This window comes from Streptopelia decaocto (assembly GCF_964273445.1).
Source record: "Streptopelia decaocto genome assembly, chromosome: Z".
NCBI classification, from domain to species: domain Eukaryota; kingdom Metazoa; phylum Chordata; class Aves; order Columbiformes; family Columbidae; genus Streptopelia; species Streptopelia decaocto.
In genome coordinates this window covers 47,563,401-47,578,275 of record NC_138657.1, presented here as the reverse complement: position 1 = coordinate 47,578,275, position 14,875 = coordinate 47,563,401, and the positions used below count along the sequence as shown (strand labels likewise).

General features: G+C 41.1%; 1 protein-coding gene across 1 annotated transcript; it reads right to left on the bottom strand.

Moving 5' to 3' along the window:
* Nucleotides 1-928: 928 nt before the first annotated feature.
* ARL14EPL (ARF like GTPase 14 effector protein like) lies at nucleotides 929-13,005 on the bottom strand (the record flags this gene model as incomplete). Its single annotated transcript, XM_082074717.1, has 4 exons — nucleotides 12,928-13,005; nucleotides 3,096-3,215; nucleotides 1,526-1,665; nucleotides 929-1,151 (listed from the first exon to the last, which is right to left on the bottom strand). Exons 1-4 carry the CDS (start codon nucleotides 12,949-12,951, stop codon nucleotides 929-931), a joined length of 507 nt encoding a protein of 168 aa, XP_081930843.1. The 5' UTR covers nucleotides 12,952-13,005.
* Nucleotides 13,006-14,875: the final 1,870 nt, after the last annotated feature.

Below are 14,875 nucleotides of genomic sequence, written 5' to 3'. Positions count from 1 at the left end.
TGGGAGAGTCTCCTCAAAAACAAGCACTAGGCCCAGGGAGCCATTACTCCAATAACAGCACACTCCTGGAGAACAGCTGTGGCAACCTGCAGCCTTCCCCACTTCAAGATCTAGAGGGTCTCTCACTCCTCAAAAAGTGTATAAGTGCCCATCACACTCATGAGAACGCCTGCCTCATAAGAAGACTAGGTATAAGTTACAGTATTTCAAATCTGTCGTGTCTTCCATTAAGAGGTAATTCCTGGAACTGAAGGGACTTCTCTGTCCAGAGGCTAAAATATCCAATCTGTTTACCTCTAGCTATGTAATTAATGACTGATCAAGTTTGAGTGCACCATGTGCTGACTGAACATGTTGGTTTCAGTCTCGTAGCCTGGGCAGCAAGAAACAATTGCAGAGTTGTTTCCACTCTTCCGTGCTTTATATAGAGAGGGATATGAAACGTGGTGACCTAGTTTCAAAGAACAGTTTTATCTCAAATGACTCCTGCCTCATCTGTACAAGATATGAATGCACCAGAGGAAAAGACACTTGACAAGCATTCGCAAAAGAGCGAGCTGTGTCACACATCTGAGTAAATGAACAAGCAGGGAAATGAGCAAGAAAAAAACTCATTACAAGTAATGTGGTTTGGCTTCCCAGAGTAAGAAAATTGTCATCCCGCAGCATCCCAGACACCTTCAGTTTTAGAAAGTCAAGATTTAGAGAGGACCAGATGCCTCAGTACAGCTTGCAAGGATGAGGAAGAATGAAATACATACTTTTATTTAATGGGGAAGGTTAAAGTCTGCTAGGTAGGCAGCAATAAAGAAGCACAAGCACCACTGCCAGGCACTTCACTAGAAACATTTCATAAAGACAAGATTTACTTCAATAAAATGTGAAGAAAGAAGAACTTTGCTCAGGTGCAAAAGCTATCAGAACAAAATCAGTCAGGGACAGAAAATGGAAACATGCTGATCACATTCCCATCTTCAGTCTCAATTGTGTCATAAACCCATTTTCTATTGCAGCGACATTGTGGTCCACATTTGTTTGAATTGCATTTGGGGCAAGGATAGAAGCAACCCAGGCAGTTCTTTTCCAGGCAATCACACAAATCGATGTTACTACAGAGCAGCCTCCCATCTTTGTCATACTTCTTTGTAGTTCTGCGAAAAAGAAGAAAAAGTTAATTCTCAGAGAATACTTTAACATTTTTGAAGACTAATGCCAAACAAATGTGGAAAACACCTGTTCAGAAACGAATATTTCCTCTTTAACAACCTCACAGCATAATGAAACATCAGCATTATATCCTAATTACAACAGTCACTGTTATTAAAAATGAAGGTATGCCAAAGAAGTAAATCAAAATTCTCTTAAGTCACACAGAAAAAATTTTTTTCCCTGCACAGCTCTCATGTGTAATAAGAAATCTCTCTGCAAAATATTAATGCTTTTATTTATTTCATTTGTATTTAGTAAACAGCATACTAGACTTTTATTTTTAAAGTAAAATATGTAATAAATTAGCACATCTTACCTGGGATTACAAAAAAAAGCTTGTTTCATCTGTGACATGAATGCTTTCTTTTTCAGCTTTCTGGTTTCAGGATTGAAGTCAGCTACCTGAGGTCCTGGATTTTGAAAGGCTAAGCATTTTAATTGTTTATCAAGTTGTTGCTATAAAAAATAGCAGAAAGTTTATCATTAGTACAATTGGAAAAATACTTATTAGCTTCCAGGTGTCCCCACTGGCTTCCAAATGACATTAAAGTTAATATTCTTGATAAATTAAACCACACAGATAGGAAAATTACTCAAAATGCAACTTAAATTAAGAGCACATTATATGAAATGGTTGCTTGTCTAACTGTTGAGTATTCCTTTGACCAGCTGTGCATCCTGACAGGAGGGGGAACAACAGTGGCACTGATTACATGACTACAGTACAGTGGCACAGAGTCTGAAAGTTGTCTTGTGGAAGGCAGAATAATGTAATACTTTCTTCACCTTTATCCATAATGTAAAAACAAGTACTTTGATTATGAGCATCTCATCTGGATTCACCCTTATCTTCACTGTTCACTAAGATGCCTAGAACCCATCTTTGTTCAAACAATCTGAGGGCAAGAGAATGTCTGGAGGAGCAACTAGTGCAGGAAGGAAGCATTTGCACAAGTAAAGAGTATGAAAAAAGCACAGACAAAATAAAGCAGCTAAACTGAGCACAGTTTTTGAGAAGTAAGAGGGAGCGTTTTCTTGCCTATTTTATGGAATTGTTTGCAATTAGCTAAAACTGCCAAATAGTTTTTGAGGTTAAAGCTTCAGCTCTGTGTATTGCCATTCCACATAGCCCATGTGTGTTGACGATCATGTCTAACACCAATGTAAATATACATGGGCATTGTGTCAAACAACTTCTCTTCAGATGACTGTGCACAGTGAACATACACTTGTTATTCATTATGCAAAGGCACAAATGTACATACAAAGTCATCTTTTCTCCTCATAGGTAAATGGAGCTGACTGACCACCCTTCAGTTTCCCTGGGGGCTGTAATTTCTTTCAGAGTCCAAAGTGACTTTTCACAAAAGTGAGTGCCTTCATTGCTTCTTGTGGGGAAAACAGTTCAGTCTAATCTGCTGATACAGTGATTTAGAAATATCCATGTACTTGAGTGCACACACTTACAAGGTGGTTAATGCTGTGCATCTTCAATTGCATCCTCCTGAAAACCTACAGGGCAATCTCATGTACCTATATTATTAAGATGTTTCTGCTTTTGAGTCTGGGGTAGATTTTCAGTGCAGAAAATATGCTTCAGCATCATCATTGTCTGTGATCATAAATTACACTTTGGAAACAAACAATAAGCTACAGAGATAGTTCTCTCTCTAAGACTACTCTCCTATTTCCCTACTTACTATTTCATTTGACCTCATAAGTGCTCTTAGCCCTCTAAATAACTGCACTGCAAACTTTACTCATTTCAGTGTTGTTATTATCGATATTTCCCTATTGAGTCCAGCTTTTTATTTTTTGTAATTATGGAAGAAATTGAAGGCAAGTGTAAGTATCTTGATAATAAAATGGTACTGGAGAAGTCATACCGTGGTTTTTTGTGTCATTGAGCAATCTTTAGGAGGAGAGAGATTTCCTTCTGCAGATGTTTCCTGGGCAGAATTGCTTTTCTTGGTGTTTTCGTCCATATGATAGCTCATGTTGCCACCCTTGTGAAATACATACGTACATATGTGTTAGACATATACAGAAGTGTGAGATCCACAGAATTTTAAGTGAAGGTTTTAAGGTAAGTAGGTGATACCCATACTAGGCTTTTATGTATTCCGAACCAACAGCAAATGCAGAACAAAATGTGGCTCAGCGTCAACCTCAATGTTAAAACTGTATTAATATAACTAACACATGCAAAAGCTGTTTCACCAAAGCCGCTCTTATTACTCGTTAAGCAACTCTCAGAAAAATCTCAAGTGTTTGAATAACACAGAGATCGAAAGAAATGCTGTCAACTCTGCATCTGTTACTGGCACAGCTTCACCGCATCGTCACTTTTCATGTAAAGGTGAGAAGCGGCCTTCCCACAGAAAAGCAAGAGCAGCCGGCGATGTGCAGGGCAGATGGAAACGACTGCAGGCAGGAGCAGTCATTTCGCTTACCAGCAGGTGACACCCTTGTCCGAGCTGCGGTTCGTTTCAGCACGGCTCCCAAAAAAAAGCGGCCGCAGGGAGGAGCGAGTGGGGTTCTGGGGGAGCAGGAGGGACCTAGAGTGTTCTTTGATGTTATTCATGGACCCTCAAAGCGTGTGTCAGAACTGTGACCATAGCAACTCGGCTGTACCCCGCAGTCACAATTTTCCTCCTGAGGCCTTCAACCAATGGACTAGAAGAAAACTTCCTGGCTTTTAAATCTCAGTCCTTAGCTTTGCGAAAGATTTTGTGTACAAATAGAATGTGTAGCTTTTAGGTTTAATAGGAAAAAAGTGCACCTCTCACTCAGCTAACAAAGCACCCAGGGAGGACTGTGGGTTCTGTGAGTCTGTCATACAAATGCCATCCATCACCTCACCTTGTCGCACAGGGACAGTGGTGGCAGCCGTTCAGGATGGATGTTAGCTACTTCTTCTTAGTCATCCGGTGAAACTACTTGCTGGAGAATGGCTAAGAGAGAAAGGGCATGAGACCCTCTCTACGAAGAGGATCTTTTCTAGTTAGCATAAGTAGGCCTCAGTTAGCATGAGCTGAGGGTAAGTGAGAAGGTATTGCCTGAGAAAGGCCTGGATAAACAAGTACCAGGAGGCAGCTCCAAGATAACGAGGGAATTCACATACCAGGGGGGCCACAGAAGGGGATGGACTCATTATGTATGTTGGGATGGGCTCATTACGTATGCTATCAAATCGGTGTTTGACGAGTAGGCATAACTAATAGAACCACTATAAAAGTCTGTGCGCTGTATCAATAAATTGAAGTATGCTTATCATTCACACTGGATGGCCGCATTTCTTCCTCCGTCGCCGCAGGCCAGGACCCATGCCAGGGTCTCGACCCCCGACATTTGGCGCCCGAACAGGGACCCGAAGGACTAACAGGGACTTACAAGGATTAACGGGGACTTACAAGAACTAACAAGGACCATGGAGACTAACGCGGGGCCGAAGCGATGGAAAGGACAGGGATATCACTTGAAAACATAAGAGGAAACGTAAGTGGATACATAAGAGGAAACATAGGAGGACACATAAGCGGAAACATAAGCGGAAACATAAGAGGAAACATAAGAGGAAACATAAAAGGAAACATAAGAGGTACCGTGCCAGTATTATTATGGATAAGGGGGGCATGGATTTAGAAGTAGCCCTAGATCTTTTACGGAGCTTTTTAGAAAAGCGGGGGGTTGATAATAGTTGCGTTAAACAGCTAGCTGGTCTAGTAGCAACAGGGAGGACTAAAGGGTGTTTTCAGGATCCTGATTTATTGTTTGATGAGGGAGAGTGGAGAAAACTAGGAGATGTGTTATGAGGACCTCAAAGGACTATTAACTTGGTGCAGAGGCAGTGGGTATCCTGCTGACCTGTCAGGAGTTTTTCAAATAGGGACTTGGAAAAAAATGGGAACTGTGTTGTGGAAGGCAATAAGTCACCGTGCAAATATATTCTCGGCCTTGTAACCGCCTGGAAACTGATAATTACTAGAGTGAAGCAATTAAAACCTGAAAAGACTGTTAAGAGCATTAGTGACTCAAAACTTGAACTTTGGGACAATATAGAGCAGAAAAAATGGGATAGAGTCAGCAATGGAAATCATGGGACTGTCTTAAAAGACCTTAAGGCTGAACGATCTGCTGCTGCCGGAATTTTTGCGGCGTTGCAGTCCAGGGCATGGGGAGGAAAAATGCCGAGCGGGTGGCCTCCTGTACCATCATCTAACCCTGGTGAGAACAACAAGTCCAGGGGATTGGAGTCAGACAACTTACTCAAAGACCCTGTGAAAGAGGAGAATGCTAAAGTCGTAAACAAGTGTACTGTCAGTCCTTTTACCAATTTTACCAATCTGCTTTTACTGTCTTTCAACCCTCTAACTCCTACGAAAGAGCAGAAGGAGTCGCCGGATGAGAACTGGGCAAAAGAACTCTGTGAAAGGTAACAGCTATAGATCATTTAGGACAGAACAATGCGGATTCGTTGAAAGGGGCAGGTATCCCACAACTCCTGGAAGAGACACTAATTGATACACCGCAATCAGGGTCCCAATGAGACTTACACGCAATTTATTGACTATCTCCAAGAGGCCGTCAGTAAGCAGGTTGAAAACTTAGAAGCTGAGGAAGCACGAGTGTTGAGATTAGCAGTAGAGAATGCTAATGTTTGCTATCGACATGTTATTTGCAAGTTTTACAGTACGTATTATGTGCTCCTGTGTATTGCCTCTTTGAAAATCAAGCAGCTTGTCAGGAATGTGCGTTTCCCGCCCCCCGCCCCCCCCCCCCCCCCTTCTCACGGTTTTTACTTGCAAGATGGGGTCAGGAATAATTGCTTTCAGTTGTGTTCCTAGAGAACCAGTATTGGGAGGTGTTTTAAAACTTGGGAAAGCGCTCAGAATTATGAGGAAGGAAGATCTTGTTAAATATTGAAATCAGTGTTTGCTGCTGTATAAGTTAAATGATTGGGAAAAGTGTCCAGAGGATAGAATCTTGTTGCAATTAATGTTGTTTTTGAGGCCGGCAGAGCAGGACAAAATAAATCTCTAAAGAAGTCCTTGAATCATTTCAGACAGTTTTACAGGCAGAGCGATTTGACCTTCAACAAGCTGAGAGAGTTAACTGATAACACACGGGTCACAAAACTTGTTAAAGTCTGCAAGATTCTTTCCTTATTAACCTGTTTTCTTTATGGGTATCTGTTTAAGTATGTTGCAATTTTGGTAGGTTTGTGCTATATGGTATGATAAGTTTGTAGTCTGTTGAATCATGAGAATCCGTTGACTCAAAATGTGCATTTTGTGATAATTCAGAAAATCATGAGTAATTTAGTTCCTTACTGCGTGAATGTGGTCGTAAAAATTTTGCGTGTAGTAGCTGTTATTTTTCTCTCTAGCGTACTAGCTTTATTCCAATATCCAGACTTGCGCAACTCTGTGACAGGCTGTCTCTCATCTCGGTACGCTAAATTTGGCTTTTTTGTGCACATCAAGTAAAGAATCCAGGTTTTGGACTAACAGTTATAGCGCACCGGATGAGACACTAAAAGAAACCAAACAAAAACAAAACAAGGCCTTGCCCAGTTCAGCTCATTGCGATGGCGGGGGGGCGAGTACTGATGGGCTCCGGCGCCACTGACCTGTTTTGTCAGGGAGACCCAGAGGTACCTCCAGCTGGCTGAGCGGTGAGCGGCTCAAACGTGCAATGCAAAAATTGAGATATTGTCTTAAATTAGTGTGACTGTGATCTATCTGCATATTTGAACTGGGTATTTGGTTTTCGCATCTGAGCTCAGTATTTTAATTTGCATCTTTTTAATGGGAACCGGTTCCATTGCTAAAATTCCGCCTTGCTTCACTTTAGGATGCATCCTTACGCGTTAGAGTAACTTTGAGGGGAAATATTCTCACAAAAAAAAAAAAAAAGAGAGAGAGAGAGAGACAAACTTGAAATGATACTTTAAATGCTATGATGGATGGGAACTTGGTATTGTATGAAGTTATGAAGTTGTATTTAAAGATTGCTGGAATATGAACTGATTTGGATCTAGGACAATAGAATAATGGATTGATGTTTATTATACTGGTTTATACTGTTTTTTTTGACATCTCTACATTGTAAAAGGTAACTGGACCTAAGGAATGTGTAACTGAGGAGTTTGCCAGAGCCTCCCACTTCGTACCAGCCATTATGCCAGCTGCGTGACCTTGGTTATCTCTAAACTGCAGCACGAAGAGAAAGAAAAACAAAAATGGAAAAACCTGGCTGCCTGCTTTTAAAACGAAAAGGGGAGGGGTCCCCCCCAGTGCAGCGATGTAATACTGAATGGAGCAGTCCGAGGGTGCAGTTTGAGGTCATGGGAGAAAATGAAAGAAAGGCTGTTTTTTGAGACAAATGGAATGCCAAATTTGGAACAAAGTTTTAATACATGAATACTTATAGTTGCCAGAAAGTCCTATACCTCTCTTAGGTTAAGATTTGTTAAGTAAATTGTAAGCTCCAATAACGTTTTCTGAGAATTCTGTTTAGTTGCATGGCCTACAAGAAGCTGCTGGGATGGTGCAGATCTGCTTGCTGCAAGTGAGAAATCTCCAAAGAAATTTCAAATGCTATTAACAGCCAATGTTGCGATAGAGCAAATTCTACACTGATAGATCTGAAACAGGACTTCGATCCGGTAAGGGAAAACAATATCCAATAACTATGACAGCCAAAATGGAGTTAGGAACTTTGAGGAATGAATTTATGACAACTTTACAGGCTGGCTGCATTCTATTGGACTTGCAGATTTGTCTATTTATAGCTACAACGTAGAAACAACTTGTGGTTGTTATGAGACAGTATGATGAGATTGCTAGCAAACTGATATACCGATTGTTATATACCAATTGTCACTCTGATCAAGAAAATGCAGGGAACGAATTTCAGTCTTAATAGGCCATGATCCTTTTGTCATATATGTACCATTTGTGAAATGTAATTCTGATTTTTTTTAGTTTGTAATCTATGTCTTTATAAATTGCACTAGCTGGTTTTCTTAACATCACAGATTTGGCATGCCTAAATGTAAATTGCTGTAGAACCTGCAAGTCTTTAGCATCAGGTCATAGGCCATACTTGTATTTGGTCTGATCTTACATACTTGCAAAGTTTTTGTTGATGATTCTGGGAGGTGTGAAGATAACAATTGGCATCATTCTGTAAAAATTATTGAAGGCTCAACCCAATTAGCAGAACTTGGCGCAGATTTAAATTACTTAGAGCTTTTTAAGGAGGAACCTCTGAATTTGATTTGTGATTCTGAGTACGTAGTCAAGGTCCAACGCACGTATCTGATTCTGCACTGTGCTTTTATTTTAGTTTTGTTCCTTCTTAAAAGAAAAAAGGGGGGAGAAGTAGGGAAAACACCACAAAACCAATTGTCAAGAGCATTGTATGTGATGAAATACTTTGCAAGTGTGACCCAAAACCATGCTAAATCAGAAAGAACCTACATTAGTTATGGTCAAATCACTAGTCAATGGAGAAGGCCACATCAATTGATAACCTGGGGGAGAGGTTATGCTTGTGTCTTTACAGATCAAGGGCCGCAATAGTTGCTGGCACGAAACGTGAAACCCGTGTTATCTTCCTGATGATGATTGTCGCAGCTGCTGTGTTTTGGATGCCTGCACAGACAAAGATGACTACAGCAGCATCACACAACTGTTTCAAAATAGTGGTCAGTGCAGAGGCATTGCAACAAACTGTAATAATACCAACATGGCACTTTAGATTAATTGTCTCCCGGAAATAGACATTGAACCACAGGAACTGGAAGTGCTGGGATCTGTGCCCATGGATGCTTGTATCCAGCTGGTTTGTGAAAGGTGCCAGGACAATATGCTAAAGCATGAATGGACAAGACTGCAAAGTATGGGGTATCCTTGACCTGTGAAGATAGAGCCTAACCAGGAATTCCTTCTAATGCTGTTGGAGGACTGTGTATTTTGGGACTATTAACTCTCTTAATGCCCAATGTATCTATGATAATAGATCACGGAAGAGCAAGATGAGAAAAACGTTTTTTGCATGCATATAAGTCAAAATGTGATGATAATGTAGATTTTTGGGGCTCAAGGTTAAGGGTTTTAGGATCTCTTGTATCTAGTGCTGGCACAACTAAAGCTTTAAACATTTTAGAAAATTAGGATGCTGGCTAGTTAAGCAAACTAACAGAACTTCAAGGGCTTTAAGTGGACTTTTGTTAGATGTAGATTCTGTAAGACATGCCACACGGTAGAGTAGAGCTGCGACAGACTTTTGTTAATAGCTCAAGGACATGGATGTGAAGGATGTGATGGTCTCTGCTGTATGGACCTAAAAGATAAATAGATTTCAATCCATAAAGAAATTCAACAACTTATGGACCACTCCCAAAAGATTCAAAAGGATATGGGGTTTTTCAGCCTAGAAAGTTTGACGAACTGGCTGGGACTGGTTATTGCAGTTATTGGGCTTTTGTGTTTAAGCTATGCTTTATCTTGTATTAAGAGAATATTTGAGCACACGTTGAGACAAACTCTGCTCGTCCGAAAAGAAAAAGGGGGGAATTGTTGGAGAATGGCTAAGAGAGAAAGGGCATGAGACCCTCTCTACGAAGAGGATCTTTTCTAGTTAGCATAAGTAGGCCTCAGTTAGCATGAGCTGAGGGTAAGTGAGAAGGTATTGCCTGAGAAAGGCCTGGATAAACAAGTCTCAGGAGGCAGCTCCTGAGAAAGGCCTGGATAAACAAGTCTCAGGAGGCAGCTCCGAGATAACGAGGGAATTCACATACCAGGGGGGCCATAGAAGGGGATGGACTCACTATGTATGTTGGGATGGGCTCATTACGTATGCTATCAAATCGGTGTTTGACGAGTAGGCATAACTAATAGAACCACTATAAAAGTCTGTGCGCTGTATCAATAAATTGAAGTATGCTTATCATCTACACTGGACGGCTGCATTTCTTCCTCCGTTGCCGCAGGCCAGAACCCATGCCGGGGTCTCGACCCCCGACAACTACTTAGTTAAAACTTTTCATGCAATACATACAGTTCAAGTGCCTCAGACTTTAACCCCAAACATCATCAGAAATCTCTAAGCTTTTTTGGAGTTGCTCCAACCCTTCCCCAGGTGCAACCCAGTCCCTCCCATTGCTTCTGAAATGTAGTGCCGTGGTCTCTGCCAGGTTACCTGCACTTTAGAATGGCTGCCCAAACCATGTCCCAGAGAAGGTCTTCCTTTCCTGACTGCCAAAGGGCCAGCACCTCTGAGAGACGCAGGAGAGCTGTCCAGGCCCTTAGTTCCCTCTGTTGCAGACCTTCTCTGCAGGGCAACAGTCACAGTGGGAATAGCAACGAGAAGGAAGAGACCTTGTAGTAAAAGGAGGGGACGCTTTTTGAGAGGTGAAAAGAACAGCCTTCAGCCTGTTTCTGAAGGGCTTTCCCTTTCTCTGCTTCAGTGACCTGAAGAGTGACTAAGATGGTGACACTGTTAACAATGTGCAGCAACGGTCTTAGTCCTGACACTTGAGCATCTTTTTAGAATTAGAAAAGGAAAGCTATCACCAGGCAATTAATATTTGCTCTATGGAGGAGCCTGCTTTCCTACTGGAAATTTGCTCAGGCACTACAACTAAAACAAGAATGAAGGCCACTGCTCCAGAGAAACTGAGTATTGTTCTTCATTTTCACTAAATTTGGACTCCCAATGAGGATTTATTTCCTACATCTCCTCTTGTGTCCAGCTGTGCATCTAGCATTGTTAAAGCACTTTATGAGTATGCATGGCCATCATCTGTTCCTGTTGTATTACAGTGTGCAGGCTTCAGGAGTAGAACAGCCAACAGCAGGTACCAGCGTAGGCATGCAGAATTCCCACGTGTCCTCTGGTAGTGTAAATATTTGACTTCTTTGGAAAATAAGTTCTAACAGTTATCTAGAGCCAAGTACCCAAAATAAGAAGACACTTTTGAAGAATCAGCACAAAAGGGAAAAGCATCTTGTTCCAAACATGTTTCAAATGCCTTTGCACCTTGATGAAAATGGCCTGCACAGAAAATGTAGAACTTTCTGTCTCCATGTACATTGTAAAGACAAAGTTTTAAATTTTAATCTCCAGGAAAGATACTAAAAAATGAGGCAGTGTGCAAGATTCAGAAAGTGGTGAGACTCACAGGACTGAATATCCTCTATAGCATGTTTGAAAGGGGGCTAGGGGAATGAAGGAGACTGTGAGGCTCAGACATTCACTCTCAAGTCTGCAGAACCTAATTATCCAAAGGAAAGTATTCCTGGCCCTGACACAGAGTTTTTTCATCTAACGGTTTTGGTCTGGCTGTAGTGATAATGCAGGGGCAATGCACTGAACCCTAGTCTCTTCCACAAAAATTTCAGCTCTGGGGACAACCATCAATTGCACACTTCTGCCATCAATACCTGTGTTCTCCCACAGCTTTTGAAAATAGCAGGAACTTCCTGGAGGTGATAATCCACATCTCAACATTCCATGCCAGAGCATATAGCTGAAAACAGGCAATTTCAGCTCAAACCCTTGGCACAGCTGACAAGGATAAAAGCAAATTAAGGGAGGAAGAAAATCAGAGGCTGCGTTATATTAAAAGAGGCTTGGTCTTATCCAAGAGACAGATGTTTCTACTCAGAAAACAGTTTCAGAAGATGTTGGGATTTGGAAGGACTGCATTTGTTTACGATTTTCTTAGGAGAAATATTTTCCTGTATCTGCACTTTCAAGAATTTAATATTCCTATTTATGATCCTTGCAGACTGCACTGCTAAATATTTCAGCTGGTGTGAAATGTGGTGACTCGCATTCCAGATACTTGAGGATGCTTGATCTCAGCAGCCTGAAGCTAGTATCTCTGCAGGGCTTGCCAGAGTGAAGGCATGTTGTTTTCAAGTTGTATTTGTTCATGCCATTGGAGACTTTCTGGCTGAGATCTCTTAAGTGTGTTCATCAGCTTTGACAGGGCAAGACAAAATGCTGTCTGTATGGGTTTAATCCCCTTATGCCCACATGGATTAGACTGACCCATTGCAATAGTCCTATCTTCCTTAGCTCTGAAGAGATGTCTGGGCTCAGAAACCAGCAGTCAGAGTTGTGGCACATTCACATATTCATCTTGAAATCACTATAGGACATCTGGTGCCACCCAAATTAAGAATAAGTTAATCTTCCTCATGATCAGCTATGGACTGAGCTGTAAAGATGTGGAAAGGCCACTTACCAACTAGTGCCTTCTCTTATAGCCCCAGATGTGCATGCGTGGTCAGAAGGTGGCCTTGAAGCCACCTGGGAAACACAGAACAGAAAAAGAAATAGGTCTCATCTCTTGTAATTCAGCTTTTTTCTCAGAAAACTGATGAGAGAGCAATGGCCAATTCTGTGATAGGAGTCTGGAGGAGCCAGTCTCGCCCTCTCCCAGTAAAATAAAACAAATCTTCATGAGTTTTCACTCCCAAACCAAGAGCCTTTCTGTCGTATCTGGAAGTGAGGGAACACGTAGCTAAACTGTGAGAAATAATTATAAGATCATGTGCATCTTCTAGTTGTCAGGCAATAGGCAGAAGAGATCTGCCAGAGTTACCTTCTGAAAACCTGAAGTTCTTAATGGGGTATATTCAGCTCAAAGTAATCAGTAAGTGAGAAACAAGGTTCTCCAGAATTTTAAATTGCACTTACCAAAGGAAGGGGCTGGCACAGCATGGGTTTACTGCTGCACAGTTCCTCTGATAGTGGAAGTATGACATCAGTCCCGAAGTGACTGAAACAGAAGACAAATAATCAAAATAATGCTCCCCAGAGAAGCAGGCTGAGGACCAAGCAGGTAACTGTCTTAAAGGACCTCACACTTCCTGTCTTTATTATGGCTTTTATACAGCACTTAGCACAAAGACTGAAAATAGAGAAATGATATGAACTGGGATGAGAGCCCTCATTTACTACTTGCATCTTTTGTATGTTCACAGAGCAAATGTATTTCTTAGAGCTTTTTTTCTTAAAGGTAAGTAAACAAAAAACCCTCTAGTAACTACTCTAGTAAATACTGCATTTTTTTTAAAAAATGAGATTTTTATTTTTTTTTTTTTAGGACATGGATGTAGGAATGTTTTACCACTTCAGACAAAACATTCTGGATTCTGTTTACCATCTCCAGTAGCCAAAATTCATCAAATAAATATGCTTCCCAATAGCTGAAGTGACAATGCATCCTCACAATTCAGCTTGCTGCCCTTCAGGATTGTTTGTTGCATTAGTGAAGACAACTCAGTCTCTTCCCGATACCTTTAGATGCTGTTTCCCAGCATGCTGCAATCACTTATGGCTTTCATTACTCTTTCCTAGAACACAACTAAATCCTAAAAAGCATCCAAAACTGTCAAGTCTTATAAATTCTCCTGTTGTGCTTAGACAAATATCTTCATCAGCGATACGCATCAATTCTCTCAGGTATTTCACAACCCAGCCTGAGAGCAAGTAAATTTATTATTTACCATGCTATTTTATTTCCCTTCAAACACTTTTAAAACCAACAGCTGATCTAACATCCTATCAGCAGATCTTAGCTAGATGATTTAAATGCTGCTATACATACCTTCATTTTGTTCCGCAGACTGTTTACCTTGTCGTGAAAAATAAACCAGAAATCCCCTAAGGGGGGAGAGAGGGGAAATCACAGTCTCCAAGGTACTCATACAACAGTAAGACACAAACAAAAACCTACTACCTGTTTTATTCTCCTGCATTTTTCCACTGTTCTTCTAATTTCTCCATATTATACATAATGGAGAAACTAGGAATTATTAGCTCTATAAACACAAAAATTATAATTAAACCACCTTATGCTTAATATCACCTTTTCTTCCATTTTGCTAATACTTATACGGGTGTATCTGAACTTTTTCCGATTTGTTTGTGCAGGAATTATGATATTTCTTTATCACCACATACATGATAAAGTGAAGCCTGCAATCTAGTCAGAATAGTTATTACTGAGTGGGTGTTAGGCTGCAAGTGAGGATATACATGTAGATTGAAGTTTTAGGTGACATTTAGAGAGATTGATCCTGGTGCGGAAACTCCTTAGAGTTCCTAAAGGGACAAGTCTTCCCCAACATGAGCATGTGAGCTTAAATACACCTCAGGAGATATGATACAAAAGCCCCTACTACTGGAGGGAGGGAGAAAGAAAAGGAGAGAAATGGTTACAGAGTCATTGAATTTATTTTAATTGTCATGGCAGTAATCCAATGTCGAGCTGATTGCTCCCTGTACGCTTCAGTGCACTCTGCCGCACAGTGTGCTCAGTAGCATCCTGCAGCCAGTACAAACAGGGCAGATGAAGAGGAAAAAAAAAAAGCATTTTTCTGTGTCAAAAATTAGTCTGTAACGTTCTTCTCCCACTAAGAAATAGTTTCTTGGGGCTCTGTGATTTTTGTCGTTAAAACGTTAACACGAGTGAGGTCTTAGTGGTGTTCCTCCCATTTTGTAATTCGTATCCCACTCGTCCTCCTCCTCCATTTTTTTCTAAACTGCCAGGTTTATCAGGTGTTTTTGCCTCTTCTGCTCCCTGGATGCTCAAACCAGCAGCAGCCGGGGTCGGAAGGGAGCTGACAGGGAGGCAGCACAT